At 33.2% G+C, this 19,617-nt stretch overlaps 1 protein-coding gene across 3 annotated transcripts in view; it reads left to right on the top strand.

Annotated features, from left to right (window-relative positions):
- Positions 1 to 19,617, top strand: part of LOC115212089 (sortilin-related receptor) — a 120,914-nt gene that overhangs the window by 80,585 nt on the left and 20,712 nt on the right. For 2 of the 3 annotated variants that reach the window (XM_029780920.2, XM_029780919.2), the window contains 13 exons: positions 162 to 426; positions 1,387 to 1,525; positions 1,873 to 2,073; positions 2,648 to 2,758; positions 5,124 to 5,240; positions 8,802 to 8,924; positions 10,540 to 10,656; positions 11,265 to 11,387; positions 12,739 to 12,897; positions 14,206 to 14,340; positions 15,941 to 16,210; positions 17,322 to 17,465; positions 18,548 to 18,662. In XM_029780920.2, coding sequence (XP_029636780.1) covers positions 162 to 426; positions 1,387 to 1,525; positions 1,873 to 2,073; positions 2,648 to 2,758; positions 5,124 to 5,240; positions 8,802 to 8,924; positions 10,540 to 10,656; positions 11,265 to 11,387; positions 12,739 to 12,897; positions 14,206 to 14,340; positions 15,941 to 16,210; positions 17,322 to 17,465; positions 18,548 to 18,662 — 2,019 coding nt within the window. The remainder of the gene's footprint in view (positions 1 to 161; positions 427 to 1,386; positions 1,526 to 1,872; positions 2,074 to 2,647; positions 2,759 to 5,123; positions 5,241 to 8,801; positions 8,925 to 10,539; positions 10,657 to 11,264; positions 11,388 to 12,738; positions 12,898 to 14,205; positions 14,341 to 15,940; positions 16,211 to 17,321; positions 17,466 to 18,547; positions 18,663 to 19,617) is intronic. The other variant, XM_036503360.1, reaches the window with a different exon arrangement.

Raw genomic sequence — 19,617 nt, 5'->3', positions numbered from 1 at the left:
TTATACTTAGATCAAAACTGTAAGCATAAGAGAAATCCTAATATTAGGTACATCCCATAACTGCTGTCTCTCTCTCCTACTGTTACTGGCCAGGTTTGAACCCTGAAAATAAATCTTTGTTGATCTAACAAATGATTTCTTTTATTTGATTTTTCTAACAGCTACCTCTATTGGACAGACTGGTCATCAACTAACCCACGTATAGTCAAAGCCAGTATGGACTGCCGCAACATCACCAATATAGTTGAGGGCAAAGATAATTTGGTTTGGCCCAATGGCATTACTATTGATCACCAGATGGGACGATTGTACTGGACAGATGCCTTTCTGGATCAAATTGTCTCTTCAGATTTAGATGGCAATGACCGAAAGGCCATAGTAAAAGGCAATGAAATCCCACACCCCTATGCTATTGTGGTGTATAAGGTATGTCACCATAGTGTTGTCATTTCTATTCTTTTTGTTTTTCAACTGCTTGTTCAATCAAGCACACAAGTAGAATTACTCACAACTTCATGGTTGTATTCATAAATCTATATTAATTCACTAGTAGAGATACCCGGCGTTGCTCGGGATTAAGATTATACACACACACGTGCACACATAGTGTTGTCATTTCTATTCTTTTTGTTTTTTAACTGCTTGTTCAATCAAGCACACAAATAGAATTACTCACAATTTCATGGTTGTATTCATAAATCTATATTAATTCACTAGTAAAGATACCCGGCATTGCTTGGGATTAAGATTATACACACACACATGTGCACACATATTGTTGTCATTTCTATTCTTATTGTTTTTTAACTGCTTGTTCAATCAAGCACACAAATAGAATTACTCACAATTTCATGGTTGTATTCATAAATCTATATTAATTCACTAGTAGAGATACCCGGCGTTGCTCAGGATTAAGATTATACACACACACACATGTGCACACATAGGTACATACACACATACATACATATGCATTCACACATATGTGCATGTGTACGTATATGTATATACGTGCATGTGTATATACATTTACCTTTATGTATTTTTTGTATGAGTGTATGGGGGTGTACACATACGTGTATAGATATGTGTATGTGTAGGTATATATAAGTATATCCATATGTGGGTATGTATATGTAGGTGTGTACACAATATATGTGTATACATATGCATGTGTATGTATATATATATATGCACATTTTATTTCATTTGATACATATATATATATATACAGACATGGTTGTGGGTTTAAGAAGTTCACTTCACAAACACATTTTTATCCCCATCTCCTTGTAAATAGAGTAATGTTTCTGAAATTATAAAGATTCCAGAATTTGCTTTCATGTCAGATTCTTTGTACATTATCATTTAATTAATTGTTTTTAGGAAAATATTTACTGGACTGATCTCAGCAAACAAGCTTTATTGACTGCTAACAAAAATAATGGTTATGGTGTAACTACAATACTAACCAATGTGACTGGTATAACTGATTTGAAGGTTGTCCATCAATTGGCTCAAAGTAGTAAGTATTGTTTTCTATTTTTCTCTAACATTTCTATTTCAATAGTGTTTTTTGTGGCTTCTCCTACCCACATTCTGTCAACTTTGGTGACTGCCTCTCCTCCTTCCCCAAAGGTTTGCTTACTGTATGTCTTTTCTTTACATTAATGACCCATTTACTATCACCTCTAATTTCACTCATGACTATGTGGTGGTGAAAATTAATTTTGGGAGTTTTTTTAGAAGCAACATTGAATGAAGAACTTGAAACACATTTTGCATTATGAAATAGAGGAAATTAAAACTTAACCCTGAAAAATATTTTTTTTTAACTAATATTATGTATATTTTTTATTATTACTTTTACAGCTTCAAGTGCTTGTTCTTTCAAGAATGGGATGTGCTCACAGCTCTGTGTACCTCGACCTCATCATTTGCATATTGGACACAACAATCGAACTTGTCTCTGTCAAAACCACATTGGACATATTCTAAAGCCTTCTGGAGATGAAGACTGTTATTGTCCTCCAGGGGAAACTTACCAAAATGGAATTTGCAAACCAAACAACAGTAAATATGATATTCCCCCTTATCCAATCTCTTCTCTTCAGCTTTATTTTTCATTCATTATTCATTGTTATTCTTATAGCTTTCACCATGTTTACAAAATACTAATGTTAAATCACCTTGGATTGACCATTTTAGTTTTACTTCTGTAAAATCCTTCTTCCTTGTTTTCTATGTATTCCCACTTACCTCAACGCGATGAGATAATAAGAACACCCTCTCAATGAAGGAAAAGGAATGAAATTAAAACAAATTGTAGATTAAATTACATGGTAACTTTTCAAAACTTTTAGAGCTCATTCTGATAGACTGTGAAATTGATAAGAGTTGTGAATAGAGTAACAGTGGTTCATACTGAAAAACTTGTACTTTAGTGTTGACAACAAAATTGTCAAAATTTTTGGATATAACTCTACTGGCAGCTTCAAAACAATAGTAAGATTTTTTTAAATATTCGTGGTTTCCATGAAGGATTATCCTTATGTTAGCTTATTTTTTAATCACCATATATTTTTCTGAGTATTCACTGAATGAATTCATACATAGTTTTGTTAATACTTATCTTCCTATTTGTCAGATACTTGCGAACCGCATCAGTTTCAGTGTCACAACAGCCAATGTGTCGCAGCTGCTGTGAAATGTGACCACGATCCTGATTGTGTTGATGGCAGTGATGAACTTAACTGTGGTTAGTATTACCAATATACTAGCATTATTTAATTGATCATGTAGTGTTTATATATATACAATGTTTATTCACACCATTTGTAAACAGGGTGTTTCCTTAAGAGCAACATTCTATTACTAATATCATTTACTTTTTGTCTTGGCTATATTTTCATCACCAACAGCATCACTATCATCTGATTCACCCTTTTTTTTTTTCTTGGAATAGAAATTCTTGATACTTTACTATTTACTTAGCTTCATGTCATTACTAATTAAGTAAATGAAATTACAGGATATAACTATTTTTCACTTTGTCACCCACACTACTCCACATCATGCATTTAAACTATTGTTCCTTTGCCATTCAGGCTAATATTTCACTGCATCCATTCTTATACATACTGCCCAGTGTTGAGTTTATACACATACCAATGTTGCAGACTGAGTATAGCAATTTTCCTGAAACTATTGAACTAAGAAAACTCTTTCAAATAACTACTCCATTAATCTTGTCTTTCAACTTTCAAACTTGCCAACACACTCCAACCACCGACCCACAAATATGCTGTCTCTTCACTCTGTCTTGCCTACCACTACTGCTGTGGCCTCTGCACCTTGGACCTGCCTTGTTCCATAACATTTTCAGTCAGACACTCCCATCTTGCTTATGACTCTTTTTCTCTTTACTTGTATTGTGTATTCATCTCCCATTGGCCCAACAGTAACTACTTTGTTCTGTCCTTCCTTCTCAAAACATCTGGAATTCTCTACCTGCATATCTTCTTTGTAGTTGGCAACTCTTCCAAGAGCAACATTAACGGCATCAATCCCACCAATCTCAGATGCAACCTCTTCATCCAGACTAAACCAATTAAAAACAAAAAAAGCTTACCATACTTCAGATTAACATTTTATTGGCTTCAGGACTCATGAAAAGACAAGCAAGTTAATACTGGAATCTTGGAAGATATCCATGTAACTTCCTTGCCTTGTTTAAAGTTTTCTGAACCAGAACTCACACTCCATTCAATCATTTCTAGCTTTCTTTTGTCCTGCAAACTATAGAATCTTCAGGAAAGCAATTTATTATTTTTCTGATATTACACATTATCTTTTTTTCTTTAGCATGAGACCAGTTTTATAAGTGATGTGGATATAATCAAATGATTCAACCTCTAGTATTATGCCATTACTCATTTTACATCCTGAAACTTTAAATTAAGAATTCCAAACCTAAAAGCACATTCCTCTCAGACATCTACATTGCCATTTCTTGTAAATATGTTAGTATGATTTAATTGCTGGGTGTTCACTTAAAAGCTAAGTTTTTGTTTCTTTCACATATGGTGTATTTAAAATACTCTAAATACATTTAAGTTTTTGTTTGAGGTTTATGTTGTAATGTATCTAAGATATAGTTTCAATTTGACTAATAGTTGACAATTTTTTTTCAACTGTATTACATTTATCTCAAAATCAATTAAAATCTGTCTTGGATTTGCAAAAGAAAATATTTTAGTGAATGTTGTAAAAATATTAAGATGGTAATTATCATACATTAAATGAAATAACATAACATCTTGGTGCACCTTATTACTGTTACACATTAATTTTTTTTTTGTCTCAGAATGAAAATATTTGCTACTTCTATCTCACAGTTTCTGTGATTAATATTAGATAAGGTTTCCAACTTATTCTAATAATTTGTGTATTCCATTTGCAAGACAAATACTACTGCTTATTGAGAATACTCAAAAAAAAAAAATTTTAATTAAAAAAAATAGACTGTAAAGAAACTGAATAAGTCAGCTTTGTTGTAGCTCTAATCATAGATATTACTATTACAAAAGATAGATCCAGTTAGTCTCTTAAATGACACTAGCACAAAAAAAAAAAGAGATTTCATGATGCAAATAAACTGGAGATGATATTAGGTGATGATAGTTTTTATTATTGATCTCTTCTAACCAATCAAAGAAGAGGGGAATAGGTTATAATCATTTACTTTGTAATCATATATGGAACAGAAAGCTTGTAGATAATATCTAATTAAAATGGATATGTTCCATAATGTAAGTAAAATTATATTTCTTTGTTTCTTAGACTTTTTTTAAATTTCATAATGAACATTCAGTTCCCTTATACAAACAAACCTTTCCTTTTTCTTTTCTGTTTTGTACTTTGTTTTTTTTTTCCCCTCCTGTTTCTGATCAGCGTATTTAGATTGCATGAACTGCAAAGCTCCTCAGAAATAATTAATCGCACTTGACTGCAACTGAATGGTTTGTTATCACCCAGTGTAGCTATCACATTCTCATTTCACTGAGATTTTACATCATACCAGCTCCTATCAGCTGCTCTATGTTAGTTTTGTTTCCCTGCAGAATATCATCCATGTTCTGAAGGTAACTTCCGTTGTCCTAACATGCAATGCATCCCACACCACTGGCTCTGTAACCATGAAAATGACTGCAGTGATGGCTCTGATGAGAAAAATTGCAGTGAGTATTTCTGTCTCATCTTCCTTAAATATTCCTGCGATTTTATTTTTTATTTTATTTTTTGATATTTAAATATTTTTGTTACTATTTTATTTGTTTGTTGTTATTTTTTCTGAATTGATTAGCATAAAAAAAATAGAAACACATACAGTATGCATTATTTACAACTCTTATTTTTGCATTAACATTCCATTGTGGCATGGGAATAATAACAAGGACAAAAATGTTGGATAAATTTGTATTAGAAAAATTTTGGAAATCAACTTGAAATAATAGTAATAATCTGTTCTACTATAGAGGCAGAAGGCCTGAACTTTAGGGGTTGAAGCCAGTCAATTACATCAACACCAGTGCTCAACAAGCACTATTTTATTGACTGCTAAGGGATGAAAAGTGAAGTTGAATGATTTAGTCATATAGCCAGCAGTTTTGAAGGAAAGAAAGCAGTTGATTATATCAACCCAAGTATTTGTTTGGTAGTTTATTTTCTCAACTGGAATTCAAACTCAGAATTTATATGACTAAAACTAAATACTGCAAAAGCACGGCTCTAACGCTCTAACGATTCTACCAGTCCCTGCCCTTTATTATAATAATAATAATAATAATTTCAAGTTTTGCCACAAGGGCAACCATTTTTGGGGAGGTGATGAGTTAATTACATCAACCCCAGTATTTCACTGGTACTTAATTTATCAACCCCGAAAGGATGAAAGGCAAAGTCAACCTCAATGGAATTTGAACTATAATAATAATAATAATTTTTAAAATAATGAGAACAGTAATAATGAAATTTATGCATAATTATGTAGGAATAGAAATGCTTCAACTGAAGCAAAATTATTTGCTGCTAGCAGGAGTGTTCTTCCATTCGTAACATATAAAAGTTAATATTTTCTCAATCCTTCAATATTTAGTTGTAAACCAAAGATATTAAACCGGGTAGGTGTTTGAAATCACACTGTCTGATAAATTGCTTGACAGCCAAATAATAACAATTAGTTAAAGATATGGTTAGTATTGACATGATTCTTAATACATTTTATTCTATTATAATCATAACTAATAGAAATTAGATGTCTAAATATTTGAGATAAATTGCTAAGATTATAATTTTTTTTAGGCTATTAACCCACTTATCATTAAGTATCTAGTTCCTATATATATATATGCACACACACACACATATATATATATCATCATCCGTTTAACGTCCGCTTTAAACAATGATGATGATGATATATATATATAGATAGATAGATATACATATATCATCATTATCGTTTAACATCTGTTTTCAATGATAGCATGGGTTGGGCAGTTCGGCTGGGGTCTGGGAACCCAGGAGGCTGCACCAGGCTCCAGTCTGATCTGGCAGTGTTTCTACAGCTGGATGCCCTTCCTAATGCCAACCACTCTGTGAGTGTAGTGGGTGCTTTTTATGTGCCACTGGCATGGAAGCCAGTCAAGGCAGCGCTTTTTTACATGCCACTGGCACGGGGATCACAACTACAATTTCCATTTGATTTTCATTTTGATTTTGATGTACTTGACTCAATAGGTCTCCCCAAGCACAGCATGTTGCCCTACGATCCAAGATACTTTTGAATGAGCTGGGGCTGTAACACCAGATTTGATTAAAACTAAGAACCTATTATGTTGTGGATAAGAATGTTATTACCCCTTTAGTGTAGAATTAAAGGTTTCTAGTTTGAATCTAATTCAATACTATATATGTAAATATATAGTATGAAGATCATATATATCTAATGATGGAATTAATAGTCCAAAAAATTATAACGGTTCTTTTGGTGTTTCACTCTTTAGCTGCAAAATTAAATTTCATGGTTATTCCAGTAATGGTATTAAATATCTACCAAAAAATAGTATTGGTATTTTTTGCAAGTCATGCTCCCCAGTGCTGTTTGACTGGCACATGTGCTGGTAGCATATAAAAAGCACTATTCGAGTGTTGGGCCTCACGAAGGCAGTGACAGGTGACCAAGATCTTTGGCAATATACCATGCTTGTGTAGACCTGTCAAGCCAGGTGAGACTGTAGTTGTGGTCATTGCCAGTGTCAAGTCAATGGCACCCATGCCAGTGGCATGTAAAAAGACACCCACTACAATCTTGGAATGGCTGGCATTAGGAAGAGCATCCAGCCAAAGAAACCTTGCCAAATCAGATCAGAACCTGGTACAGCTCCCCGGCTTACCTATCAAACTGTCCAACCCATGCCAGCTTGGAAAACGGATGTTAAATGATAATGTTGATGATGTTGCCTCAATAAACTTGATACATCTCAACAAAAAATAGTTTTAAATACAATATCATTCCTCAATAGAAGATAGATTGGTATATAAAACTGCTTTCTACTGTTAAGGGTAATAAAATTTTGAGTGGATATATCTGATTTCCACACTAAAAGGATGAAGTTAATCTCATTAAAAATATTGATAGGATTAATTTTTGATTTTTCAAATGAAGCTCTAAAACACTTATTTCTGCGGGTCAGATTAAAGCACCAGATAGGGACAATTATTCATAAATTCCCTATTGATAACTAAACCAAAATAAATGGATAAAGTGGTCAATATAATCATAACAACTTTATTAACAATAAAGAAACAATGAGGTGTAAGCAATGTTGTTTGCAGCGATGTATGAGAAAAGCTCATTCATATGGTATACATACAATCCTATTAAATAAGAGTCTTTAGTGTGAGAACAGAGATAGAAATTGCTTAAATGAATGCAGGCAGTTTTTTTTTTGGTAGAAAGCTTGCACTATTTCATTTTCAAGCCCTTTCAACATCATCCATGTATCAGTTGAATCTATTCAAATGAGCTCATACCTAAATTTGAAAAAGAAACTTTCACTTCCATTTGCAATGTATAGACATAAGATTCTCTAAGATGCACTAATTTGACTCAACTCTCATTTGGATTCCAACACTGAATGTATGCTAACAATATATATATTTTATGGAATATTTTAAAAGTTAAAGAATAATTTAATACTTTACTATAAAATTGAACTTGGAGGTGAGGTTAGACTAAACATTATCATGAGCCAGATCCAGTTCACTGCTCATTTGTTTGACACTCCTGCTTTCAAACATTTCAAGTGATTTCTTTCAAATTGTTGATTTAAAACATTAGTTATATTTGTTGTCCCCTATGTGCTGCTTTTCTCACCTATAGATATCAAGCTTTATTTCATCATGTAATAATTAAAACTAGTAAAGAAAATCTTTCTTTTCAATTAAGGTAATAAATGAATTTAGTAAGATGAATTATTGTAATCTATCTGAAATGAAACTCTACTCTTAGTGAAGACATAATTGAATCAATTTGCCTAGATACTGATAATGTATCATTTAAGAGCTGTTTTCACTTTTCTTTTCTGACATTTTAGCTAATTCATGATTACATGTACCAACTTATGTAATGTTAACTTCCTTCTAGTCTGTTAATTTTCTTGATATTTTTTTCTTCTTTGACATTAAAAATAACTCATCTCTAATAATGTTGGTCTGTTTCCCCTTCCATTTTCCAGCCTATCCACCTTGTTCTTCTGCTGAATTCACTTGCAATAATGGCCGCTGCATTCCTTTGAATTGGACGTGTGACTTTGATGATGACTGCCATGATTATTCTGATGAAGCTAACTGTGAAGATGGTAAGTTGTTTTGGAATAATTTTTTTCCTGACTTTATCTGTTTGCTAAATTACTTATGAAGTAAGATTTCTATGGGTTTTTAAAAATCCAAACAGAATAATCTAGTACTGTAGACCAGATATTATTGACTACAAATTTTAGCACAAGGTCAGCAAGTTTGAGGAAGTGGGTAAGTTGATTACATCAACCCTGTTTCTCAACTGGTGCTTATTTTTATTGACCCTGAAACAAAAAAAATTAAAGTCGACCATGGCAGAATTTGAACTCAGACCAACCATAAAGGTAGATGAAATGCCTCTTAGCATTTTGCTCAGCGTGCTAACAATTCTACTAGCTTACCAGGTATTATTGTATGTGACTTGGAAAGAAGAGAATGCTTCATAATAGAAACTACAATTCTTTCAGAAAAAACATTGCAAACAAAGAACTAGAAAAGATCTCAAAGTATGTTAAATTAAAAGTAGGAATATCAAGAATGTAGGGACACCCAGCTGTGTAATACGCACCAGTGTTGCAAAATAAGTTTAATTACCAATAAACATCAACTTGGATGACACTTTACTCAACCGACAGAGGAAGGTGACTGATCAAACTGATTATGTAAACAGAATTCTGGTTGGTCGAAAGTGTCCTCTTGTCTCAAGCTCTGATTTTCTGCCTATTCTTGTTGGAACCTTTGATATGGAATATCGAAATTTTAATCCCTTTCGCACTTATAAAATGTCAAGCAAACTTTAAAATTTGTCATTACCAATTTAGCTGGAAGACCAAACTGATAGTTTGGTAACCCACTAAAATAAACATTAAAAATCGAAAGGAGAAAATAAACAGCTCTGCAAGTTTAACTCAGTGTTTATTGAACAAGAGAGGTGGTGGCAATGAATTTCATTGTCCTAATGCAGAGAAAGCAAGTAATAGCTTCCTGGAGGCAAATGTAAGCTAAACTTCTTAAATGGGGAAAAACTATTTAAGGAAATTGCTGGGCTCCATTGCAATAGGTAGAAACTCCAAGCTATGTAAAATTTGGCCTGGACCATGATTACCAGCATGAACATCAAACTTCAAAAAGTTAATGGTTTTAGTAAATTTATGAACATCAAACTTCAAAAAGTTAATGGTTTTAGTAAATTTATACAGAAAAAGTAAGCATTATACCGTCCAGCATAAATAAAAGTCAGCTTCATTATATTTTTTCTGTAAAAATGTATTCTGACATTAAATGAGTCAACTTCCTGTACAAATGTTTAGATTTGTACATCATTTTTCAAGAAAATTAATTTCTAAAAAAGTTCTAGAAACAATCTAAAGTTTATTTTCATTTTTTCAAAAAAGTGCGTAAATTACATGGGTTTTATGGTAGTCTAAAAGTCTCTACTTCTAAATCATCTTAATACGAACTTGATAAAAAAGTAATGCACACTACATGTTTATAACCCATCTAATTGCTTTTAATGTGATATAAATATGTCAATATTTGATGCAGGCAGGTCTCTATTTCTGCCCGTCTTTTCTAATGACATTTTTTTAAATGCATAAGACTATAAATTTCATCAAAGCCATATTCTTTTTACCAAATTATTAGCAGCTGCTTTATGTTTGTTTTATTTCTCTACAGAATTTAACCAGTGTTCTGAAGGTAATTTCCATTGCCCTAACATGCAGTGTATTCCAAGACATTGGATCTGTGATCATGAAAATGACTGCAGTGATGGTTCTGATGAGAAAAATTGCAGTGAGTATTTCTGTCTCATCTTCCTCAAATATTCATAACAGATTCCTTTTCTTCAAAATGTTTTTCATATTCTTTTTGTTTACCTTTTATCTTTTACTTGAGTCAATCATTGGACTGTGAACCTACCTGTTGGGGCACCACCCAGAAGGGTCTGCTCAAACAAATCAACTCCAGGACTGAGTTTTAAGTCTGGTACTTATTCTATAAGTCTCTTTTGCCTAACTGCTGTGGTATGAGGAGATAAACAAACCAACACCAGTCGTCAAGTGGTGGTGGTGTATGTGGAGGGGGGTATCTCTCACACACATGCACACGTAAGGTGTCATGTGGTGGAACTGAACCCAAAACCACATGGTTGCAAAGCAAGCTTCTAAACCACACAGCCATTACAATGTTAATTTTTTAAAATGATTTGTGTAAAATAAATTGTATCTCACTACCATACAGGTATACAAGTATGCATGCATACACACAGTATTATAATTATACAGTTTGATTTAAAAGTGAATATTGTTATGCTATTTTCTCATTATGATATCAGACCAAGAATATACTAATCCTTTTCACTATCTAAAGTTTCATGCACTATTTTCATTTCCTTCTTCTAGCTTACCCATCATGTTCTCCTAATGAATTCACATGTAAGAATGGCCGTTGTATTCTTTTGAATTGGACATGTGATTTTGATGACGATTGCCGTGATTACTCTGATGAAGCTAACTGTACAGATGGTAAGCCAATTTGAAAATCACCCTATCCAACTGCTAAATCAACTATGACATCATTTATATAGAACATTGATATTTTCAGTTTGAGCTCGTATTTCCCCTCATTTTTTTATTTTCATATATTGCCTGATTAAAATATTAGCGTTTGATATGGATGGTGCACTATATGTTAGAACAATGGAATTTATCTTCCATCTGTTGATAGCAGAGATTTCTTTGCTTAATTATTTTAAATCAATCCTCATGAGGATGATGGATTTAGTTATTGGTTGACCCACTATTTTTTGTATATAAAATTCTTTGTCTGTCTGTTCTCTATGCATTCTCAAATGGCTCAACCAAATCAAATCAAATTTTACAAGGTAATAAGTATGAGTGTAAACATCTAATTGAGTTTATCACCTCATTGGTTCGCTGTTACCCACAAATGAACAAGCACAGTTCCTCCAAATTATGAGTGATGTAGGGCAACAAACCTGAAGAAGGTGTCAAAACTTCAGACGATGGGTCGTGTTAGATGCAGCGCCAACTGCCGCAAAGAGTCTATCCACTGACAGCTTTTCGGTGTGTTCAAAAATCACATAACCCCCACCCCCAATTTTCCATGACAGGTTAGGACCTGCATACTCCAAATGGATGCATGCTATGACACTTAGTTGTATTAGCTCATCAATTACTTCACAAATGTTTTGTCATCAATGCTGCACTTTCTCATATCACCTGTTTTAACATAACTGTAATATATATACAAGCTATGCCATTTTAATCCCAAGCAACGCCAGGTATCTCTGCTAGTTACATATAAATAAGTATAAATTTAGGAGTATAGTGTAATGTCAGGAGCCACACAAAAATGTGTGTATATATATTTTAAAACCCAAACCATATTTATTTTATTTCCTAAGGACAGTGGGTTGACTGAATCAGCATACTGGCAAGCAAAATACTTTACGATTTATTATTACATCTCTTGTTACATGCACGCAGCCTACCGTGCTAATGATTCTGCCAGCTTACTACCAATGACTTTATGTGTATCAAATGCACATCTGTGTTTATTTATATATGTGCTTTAAATGTATGAAAGTAAACATGTTTTATCATGATTGGTTGTGCTTTGATGAAATCGTTGATAAAAACCATCAGTGAAGAAGTAAAGGAAAACTAATTAATAACATTAGTTATGTGGAGTGATGGAAGAGGGATAGTACTTTTTAATATCAGTTAGTACATTTCATTCAAGTTTTAGTTAACAAAGAAATTTTTTGTAGTATGTTTTACTTATTTATTTGCAGCAAGAATTTTATTTATACATGTGGTTTTTCTTTTTTGGTATTTTTTTCATTCCATATAGTTTACAAAACTACACAACCTGTTCCAACTACAACTAAGTCAAGTTCCTTGCCCAGATGTAATGGTGTAGAATTCCAGTGTGACAATGGCTTTTGTATTTTTGCCAGTGAACGTTGTGATGGCATCAATGACTGTGATGATAACTCAGATGAAGAAAACTGTAAGTAACAAATTGTATATTACAAAGTATAATTGTTATAGTTCTAAGAATGTTAAAAAGAAAATAAAAATACTCAAGATTTTCCAAGTTAATTCAGGTGAGATACAAGAAAAACGTGATTTCCAAATACTGAAGTAAAAAAAAATAAAATACAAAATATAGCAGCTTTAGACCAGTAATTCCATAACTATTTTAGGACACTGGTCCTCTTGTCTTCTTAAAGACAATATTTGCTATTAAAGTCTTGTTCAGAATTGTATATATTATAGAAGATTATAATACTTCAAAATTCAAAACAGTAACAAATAGTTTCATAATTTATTCAAAATTAATTTTGCAAGGTGACGGTCAGTATAAATAGACTAGATATAGCTTCACTACTACTCACTAAGCTCTGAATTTCTGAAATACTCTGATGAATTTTTACCATATATTTTCCTGTATATTTCTATCATGAGTCTTGTGAGTGGATTTGACAGATGGAAACTGAAAGAAGTCTGTCACATATATACATTTATAATACACCTGTATATATATATGTGTATGTGTGTATGTTTGCATCTCCTTGTCTTGACATCGCATGATTTTTTAAAAATGAAAATCATTTCCAATGTTTTAAGAAAACATGTCTAGGGAAATTATTACCTTGCTTGGAAACAGCTAAGGTTGACAACTGGAAGGGTTCTGGCCCTTAGAAAATATGCGTCTGAACGCATAGAAGATCTGCATCTGTGTTGAAACAATGATGACAATAGCAATGATCTGGATTTCTTTTTGTCATTCATATATATTCCTCATAGTCTTCAGCATTTCATTGAGTTGCTTGATGTTATTTGTCAAAGGTAAACCAGCAGGACCAAGAAATGAAATTTGTGGCTTAGACCAATGTTAAAAATCGTTGTCGAATTTGCTAATGGGCATGATTAGTGGAGCATCAGACAAAATATTTTGCAGTGTTTAGCTATAATCCTGAGTTCAAACTTTGATAAGGTCAGCTTTGTTTTTCATCAGCGTCATCATTGCTTATCATCCACCTTCCATACTGGCATGGGTGGGACAGGAGCCGGTGAGGCAGAAGCCTGCACCAGACTTCTCCAACTGTTTTGGCAAGATTTTTACAGCTGGATGTCCTTAGAATCTATATAGCACCAGTCAACTACTGGGGAGTGATTTAATCAATTCTACTCTCTCGCTTAAATGTGTGGCTTTTTGCCATTATTGGAAATCAGTATTATAGTTTTCACTTATCTTTGGTTATATATTTTTTGGTATTATTGCTACTATAACTGTTATTTTTACCTTTTCAAGGTTTCCTTTCTCCTCCACCACCAAGCTGTAAAGCAGATGAATTTCAGTGCACTGCTGATAGAAAGTGCATCCTAACAAGGATGCAATGTGATGGCCATGTAGACTGCTCTGATCGAAGTGATGAAGAATATTGTCGTAAGTAAAGAGAACCCTTATTATACCAAACTAATACGAGAGTGGGTTGTCCATTTTCACTGATTGTGATGATATGGGTTGATATTGTATATGTGTATAAAGAAAAGATATACATTATAAACAATAGCAAAATTACAGGGGAAAAGGATGTTAAATGGTAATGATGATGATTTAATAATACAGAAGGTAAAAATTAACAAGTTCTAGTAGTGATTCTGCTATGTGAGCAAGGTCATCAGCATAGAGTAGCTCCCAGGGGCAGCCTGTCTTGAATTCCTCTGTTAATACCTGGAGGACTATGATGAATAAGAGGGGGCTGAGGTCTGATCCTTGGTGAACCCCTACTTCTACCCGGAATTTCTCACTATACTCATTGCCGACCCTTACCTTACTTACAGCATCCCTGTACAAGGCCTGTACAGCTCTTATTAACCACTTGTCAATCCCCAGTTTCCGCATCACCCACCAGACAAGGTGATCGGGGGACCCTATCAAAGGCTTTCTCCAAGTCTACAAAAGCCAAGTATAGGGGTTTAACTTTGGCTTGGTATTTCTCCTACAGTTGCTATACCAAGAATATAGCATCAGTGGTGCTTCTACCTGGCGCAAAACTGAACTGCATCTCATCTAAGCAGACTCTCTCCCTAATTAGTTGGGCTATGACCTTCTCTGTGACCTTTATCACCTGATCCAGCAGTTTGATACCCCTGTAATTATCTCTATCTAAAGCATCACTTTTATCTTTGTAACAGTTGACTATGGTGCTACTATGCCAAATGTACTGCTAATTTTGTCATAAGTTGATCAATTGATTAAATTAATATTTGTGTGTTATGGAGATGTATTTTACCTTCTCCAGACGAGGGAAAGCAGACAACATGAGTGGAACAAGCCAAAATGCTACCATCTTGCTTGTCTTTGCTATCTGTTTTAAGTCATGTATTGTTAATCTATACAAACTGCTTATCCTATACAAGACTGGATTTTTTTTTTTTTTTGATGGGTGGGTGGGAAAGAATATAGACAGCCAAACAATTTCTCTCTTTGTTCCTTTCCTTATTTCATAATTCATGTATGTTTCCTTATTCTGCAACCCCTCCATACCCTATTACACTATCCTTTCCTTTTGTAACCATTCCTGTAAGCTATTAGGGAAGTATAGCAAATACATAGGTGTGTGCAGTTCAAATATATTATATTTAGAAATAGATTCCATTGTTTAATGAAATAATTATTCTGTCGTCTATGGTTGAAAAACAATAGCCAAATCAAGCTTTTATTTTTATTAAAGCCTTGGGATAGGTCAGTGAGTCAATTATATAGATTTGTGACTTCATGAGTTGAAGTTTGACGTCTATGAAATTAATTGCACCAATCCTTAAGCACTAAAATAAAATAGGAAGTATCTATTAATATTTTGGGATAATTGGTGCGGATGAGAGAAAAACAAGTATAAAAATCACAATGGGAAAATATATTTGGAAAATAATTTTTTATCTGATTTTTAAAATTTTAACATTTTAAAATTTTCTTTAACAATTGGTTAAAGTTTCAATATCACTTTCTGTTTTTTGTTCTTTTTATGTATTTTTTTAACTAGCATCAGGCAATGAACATAAATGTGAAGGATTTTCATTCCGCTGTACAAATGGTATGTGTATTCACATGTCATGGACTTGTGATGGTGAGAACGACTGCAATGATAATTCTGATGAAGAAAATTGTCCAACCATTGAAAAATGTGGAGAAGGCATGTTTCACTGCGTACAATCCCCTGGCTGCATTCCACAAAGCTCTATTTGCAATGGTATCAATGAATGCATTGATCATTCAGATGAAAGGGATTGTTACTACAACCACTCGAGTAACGGTGAGTACTTTACGTCATGGCTATTTTGAGGGAAGCAACTGATTTGTCTGAACTTCTAGAAATTGTCATATTAATAGAGAACAGCTAGATTTTGATATGGTCTTGTCTGTCTGTCCTTCTAGATTTAATGCAAGGGAAAAAGTTACAAGATGATTAGCTTCACAGGTATCAAGGAAAATATATCCTAATATGAAGCAACATTACAAGTAATCATTATTTGCTTGGAATATTGAGAAAGAAATTGGCAGATTTGGGGAAGATAATGAAATGAAATAAGAATAGGAACATTCTTTATTATTTAAGAGTCAGCCATTTGTGACCTGTCTAAATATGTTAAAATGAGAACATTTCTGGAAAGCAGAAGCCATGTTTAGTTACAGTAACAGAAACTTAAAATTCACAACATTCAACAATATTTTGTTGTGGCTGACAGTTCCATTTTTCTCTCCCCCACCCCCGGAGAAGTTAACATCTTTTTAATGCTTTTGATACCAAACTACCCAAGGCCACTTGGATCTTATTCAAACTTCCTGCTTTAAAGTAATCTAAATTAAAACCTTCTATCAAGATTTCTTATTAATCTATGTTCCAAACACAAAATTAGTACTGACAAAATTATTTTACTAAATTTTTCATTATTTTCAAAATTAATTGAAACAAAGTTAATGTATTTCAGTAGAAATATGGTAACAAAAGGGGTAGAAGATTAGTTTTAGAGAGAGACTTGAACTATTTTTTTATGCCAACATAAGCCAGAGTTGGAATGGATTATATTTAAGGACACCTTCAGTGATGTTAGTAATATAACAACAGTTGCCTTTATAATTATTATTTGAACAATTTCATCTAGATTGTTCATGTAGATAAATACTATAAGGACAAATACAGAGTTGATTCCTTCTATTTTCTCTCATAATTTCTGTATATCAAAGCCGCTTAGTTGTTAAGTGAAAATTTGTTTAAAAAGTAGAAAAAATAAATCAAATGTATTTCATTTTACTAAGATAAAAATGTATTATTAAATATGTTGAAGAAAAATCAGTCTATTGAATAGCTTTGTCCTCCTAAGCTATGAACTCCAAACTACTACATTTCTTGTTTTGATTTTCAGGATTTAACAGGCCTCCAAAGTCATGTGCTGACTATGAGTTCTTATGTGAACCTGATAGTGACAGGTGTTTACCTTACTGGAAAGCATGTGACAGTCACATTGATTGTCTTAATGGCCGGGATGAAGAATTTGGAATGTGTAAAGGTTAGTGCCATTGTATATGATGAATGCATAAACTTCAATGATTATTATATGGTAGTTGTGTAAATGAAGCTAGTGTTAATATGGATCTTTTATTTTTCATTTGTTTCAGTCATTAGACTGTAGCCATGCTGGGGCACTGCCATGGAGAATTTTTTTGAAGTCAAATGTTTCTATACAATGTGAATTGTCTAGGCATTTCCTCTACAGCTTATTATAAAATCCCATCCATTTCTGAGCATAAATTGCTATGACTGTCAAAGTATCTCTAGAGCAGTTGTTGTTATTTAACACTTGGTCAGTCCTGACTGAGCAGGCTTATGTCAAAGGCATTTCATTCATGGTCACTCTGTTCTCTCCTCAGCATTGCATATCTAGGACTACATTTTCCAATGTGCTCCCAATGCACCCACCTCTCAAAAAACTTTAAAAATCCGTAGGATATGATTTTAAGAAAATTTGGCTGCTATTTCTAGCAGGTTGAACAATCATAGAAAGTCTCTTTTGTTAGATTTCCCAAGATGGGTTTTCAGTTGTTGAAAACTTATGTAGAGAAAGAAATCTGTGCACAACCTCAGCATTTTTAAACTTTTAACTAGCTTAATTTCATAGACAATTCTACAGTTAATTATTCCTATCTGAAGTCCTTGTTCTCTGCCATCTTTTCTGTGCAACCATTGCCTACATAGAATGTACAGTATTCAGTTTTCATCTGCATAGTGGCTTCAAATTTTGGCACAAGGCTAGCAATTTTAGGGTTGGGAGATAGTTGATTACATTGACCCCTGTACTCATTTTATCAACCTTGAAAGAATGAAAGCAAAGTCAGTTTCAGTGGAATTTTAACTCAGAACATGAAGAGCTGGAAGAAATACCACTAAGCATTTTATCCAATGTGCTAAAGATTCTGCCTGCTCACTGCCTTTCACTTACAATTTGATTTATGTTCCTTGTCAAATGGCTCAAGGATTTTGTGTTTTCAGTTTCTAATTAGACCTTAGGACCTATTAGAGCAAAAAGATATCATCTTCATTTGCTTTTTATGTGAAATTCTTGTTTAATATGAAAATTTTTCCTTTTTCAAGAGGAAGTGCGTGTGCCTAATCTGTGGTATACCAAAGTGACCAGCAACAGTGTTTTACTTTCATGGGAGGCAACCAAACATTTCTCCAGCAATATATCCTATATGCCAAGTATTGTGTAAGTTGAAATTTAACCTTCTTAACATACACATTTTTTTTTTCAATTTCCATACAAAAATTTTTTTTTTTTAATATTTTGAATGTATATATATATGGAACAATAAGTACACAAATTATTTTGGATTAGTTATGATTTATTATAAACTTACTGATAGAAAGGATAGTTGATGATAGAAAATGGGAATAACATTATGAACAAAGTATTTTGGGTTAGAAATAAGTGACAGATATCTCAGATATCTCAGTATATTTTTGATCAAATATATATTTACGAGACATCTCTGAACAAAAATATATAGGATATGTTAAGAGGGTAATGGAATTATCATGAACTTCCATCTTCCCCATTCTTTTTCTCTTTTGTGCATTTATGTGTATATATCATCTGTTCATTTGTTTTTATACTTATCTTTTTCCTCATGCTAGTATGAGTTAGGTGAATACATATTATTGAAGAACTGTTTTACATCCAAATGCCTTTCCTGTTTCTCATCCTTACCTGTTTTTCAAATAAGGGATTTTTTTGTTCCAATCTCTTTGAAAGTGTAGAATGAGGGGTTGATTTGTCAACTTTTCATGAGAAGCACAGAATGTAAACTCACAAAAACACATGCACATACAACCATACCCCCCTCACACACATATATACAACAATCTTCTGTACAGTTCTTGTCTCCCAAATTCACACTCACAAGGTATTGGTTGGTTCAATGCTTTAATAGGATATACTTGCACAGAGCCACACTTTCACTTTCTCTCCTTCAAATTGGGTGTCAGCTGCCAAGTTATCCACAGTGCATACACTTTCCAATGTCCAGATTCTTCTCCCATCTTCTGTAATATATTGTGACCACAGTCAGTTGTGCAGCAAACTCATACTGTAACTCGTTTGTCCACATCAATAAATATGTCTGCTCACTGGAAATTCATGTCAGGGGTCACAGATGATGGTT

The sequence above is a fragment of the Octopus sinensis genome, linkage group LG5 (genome assembly GCF_006345805.1).
Source record: "Octopus sinensis linkage group LG5, ASM634580v1, whole genome shotgun sequence".
Classification (NCBI taxonomy): domain Eukaryota; kingdom Metazoa; phylum Mollusca; class Cephalopoda; order Octopoda; family Octopodidae; genus Octopus; species Octopus sinensis.
The sequence above is the reverse complement of the archived record's forward strand: the minus strand, read 5'-3'. Positions and strand labels throughout refer to the sequence as shown.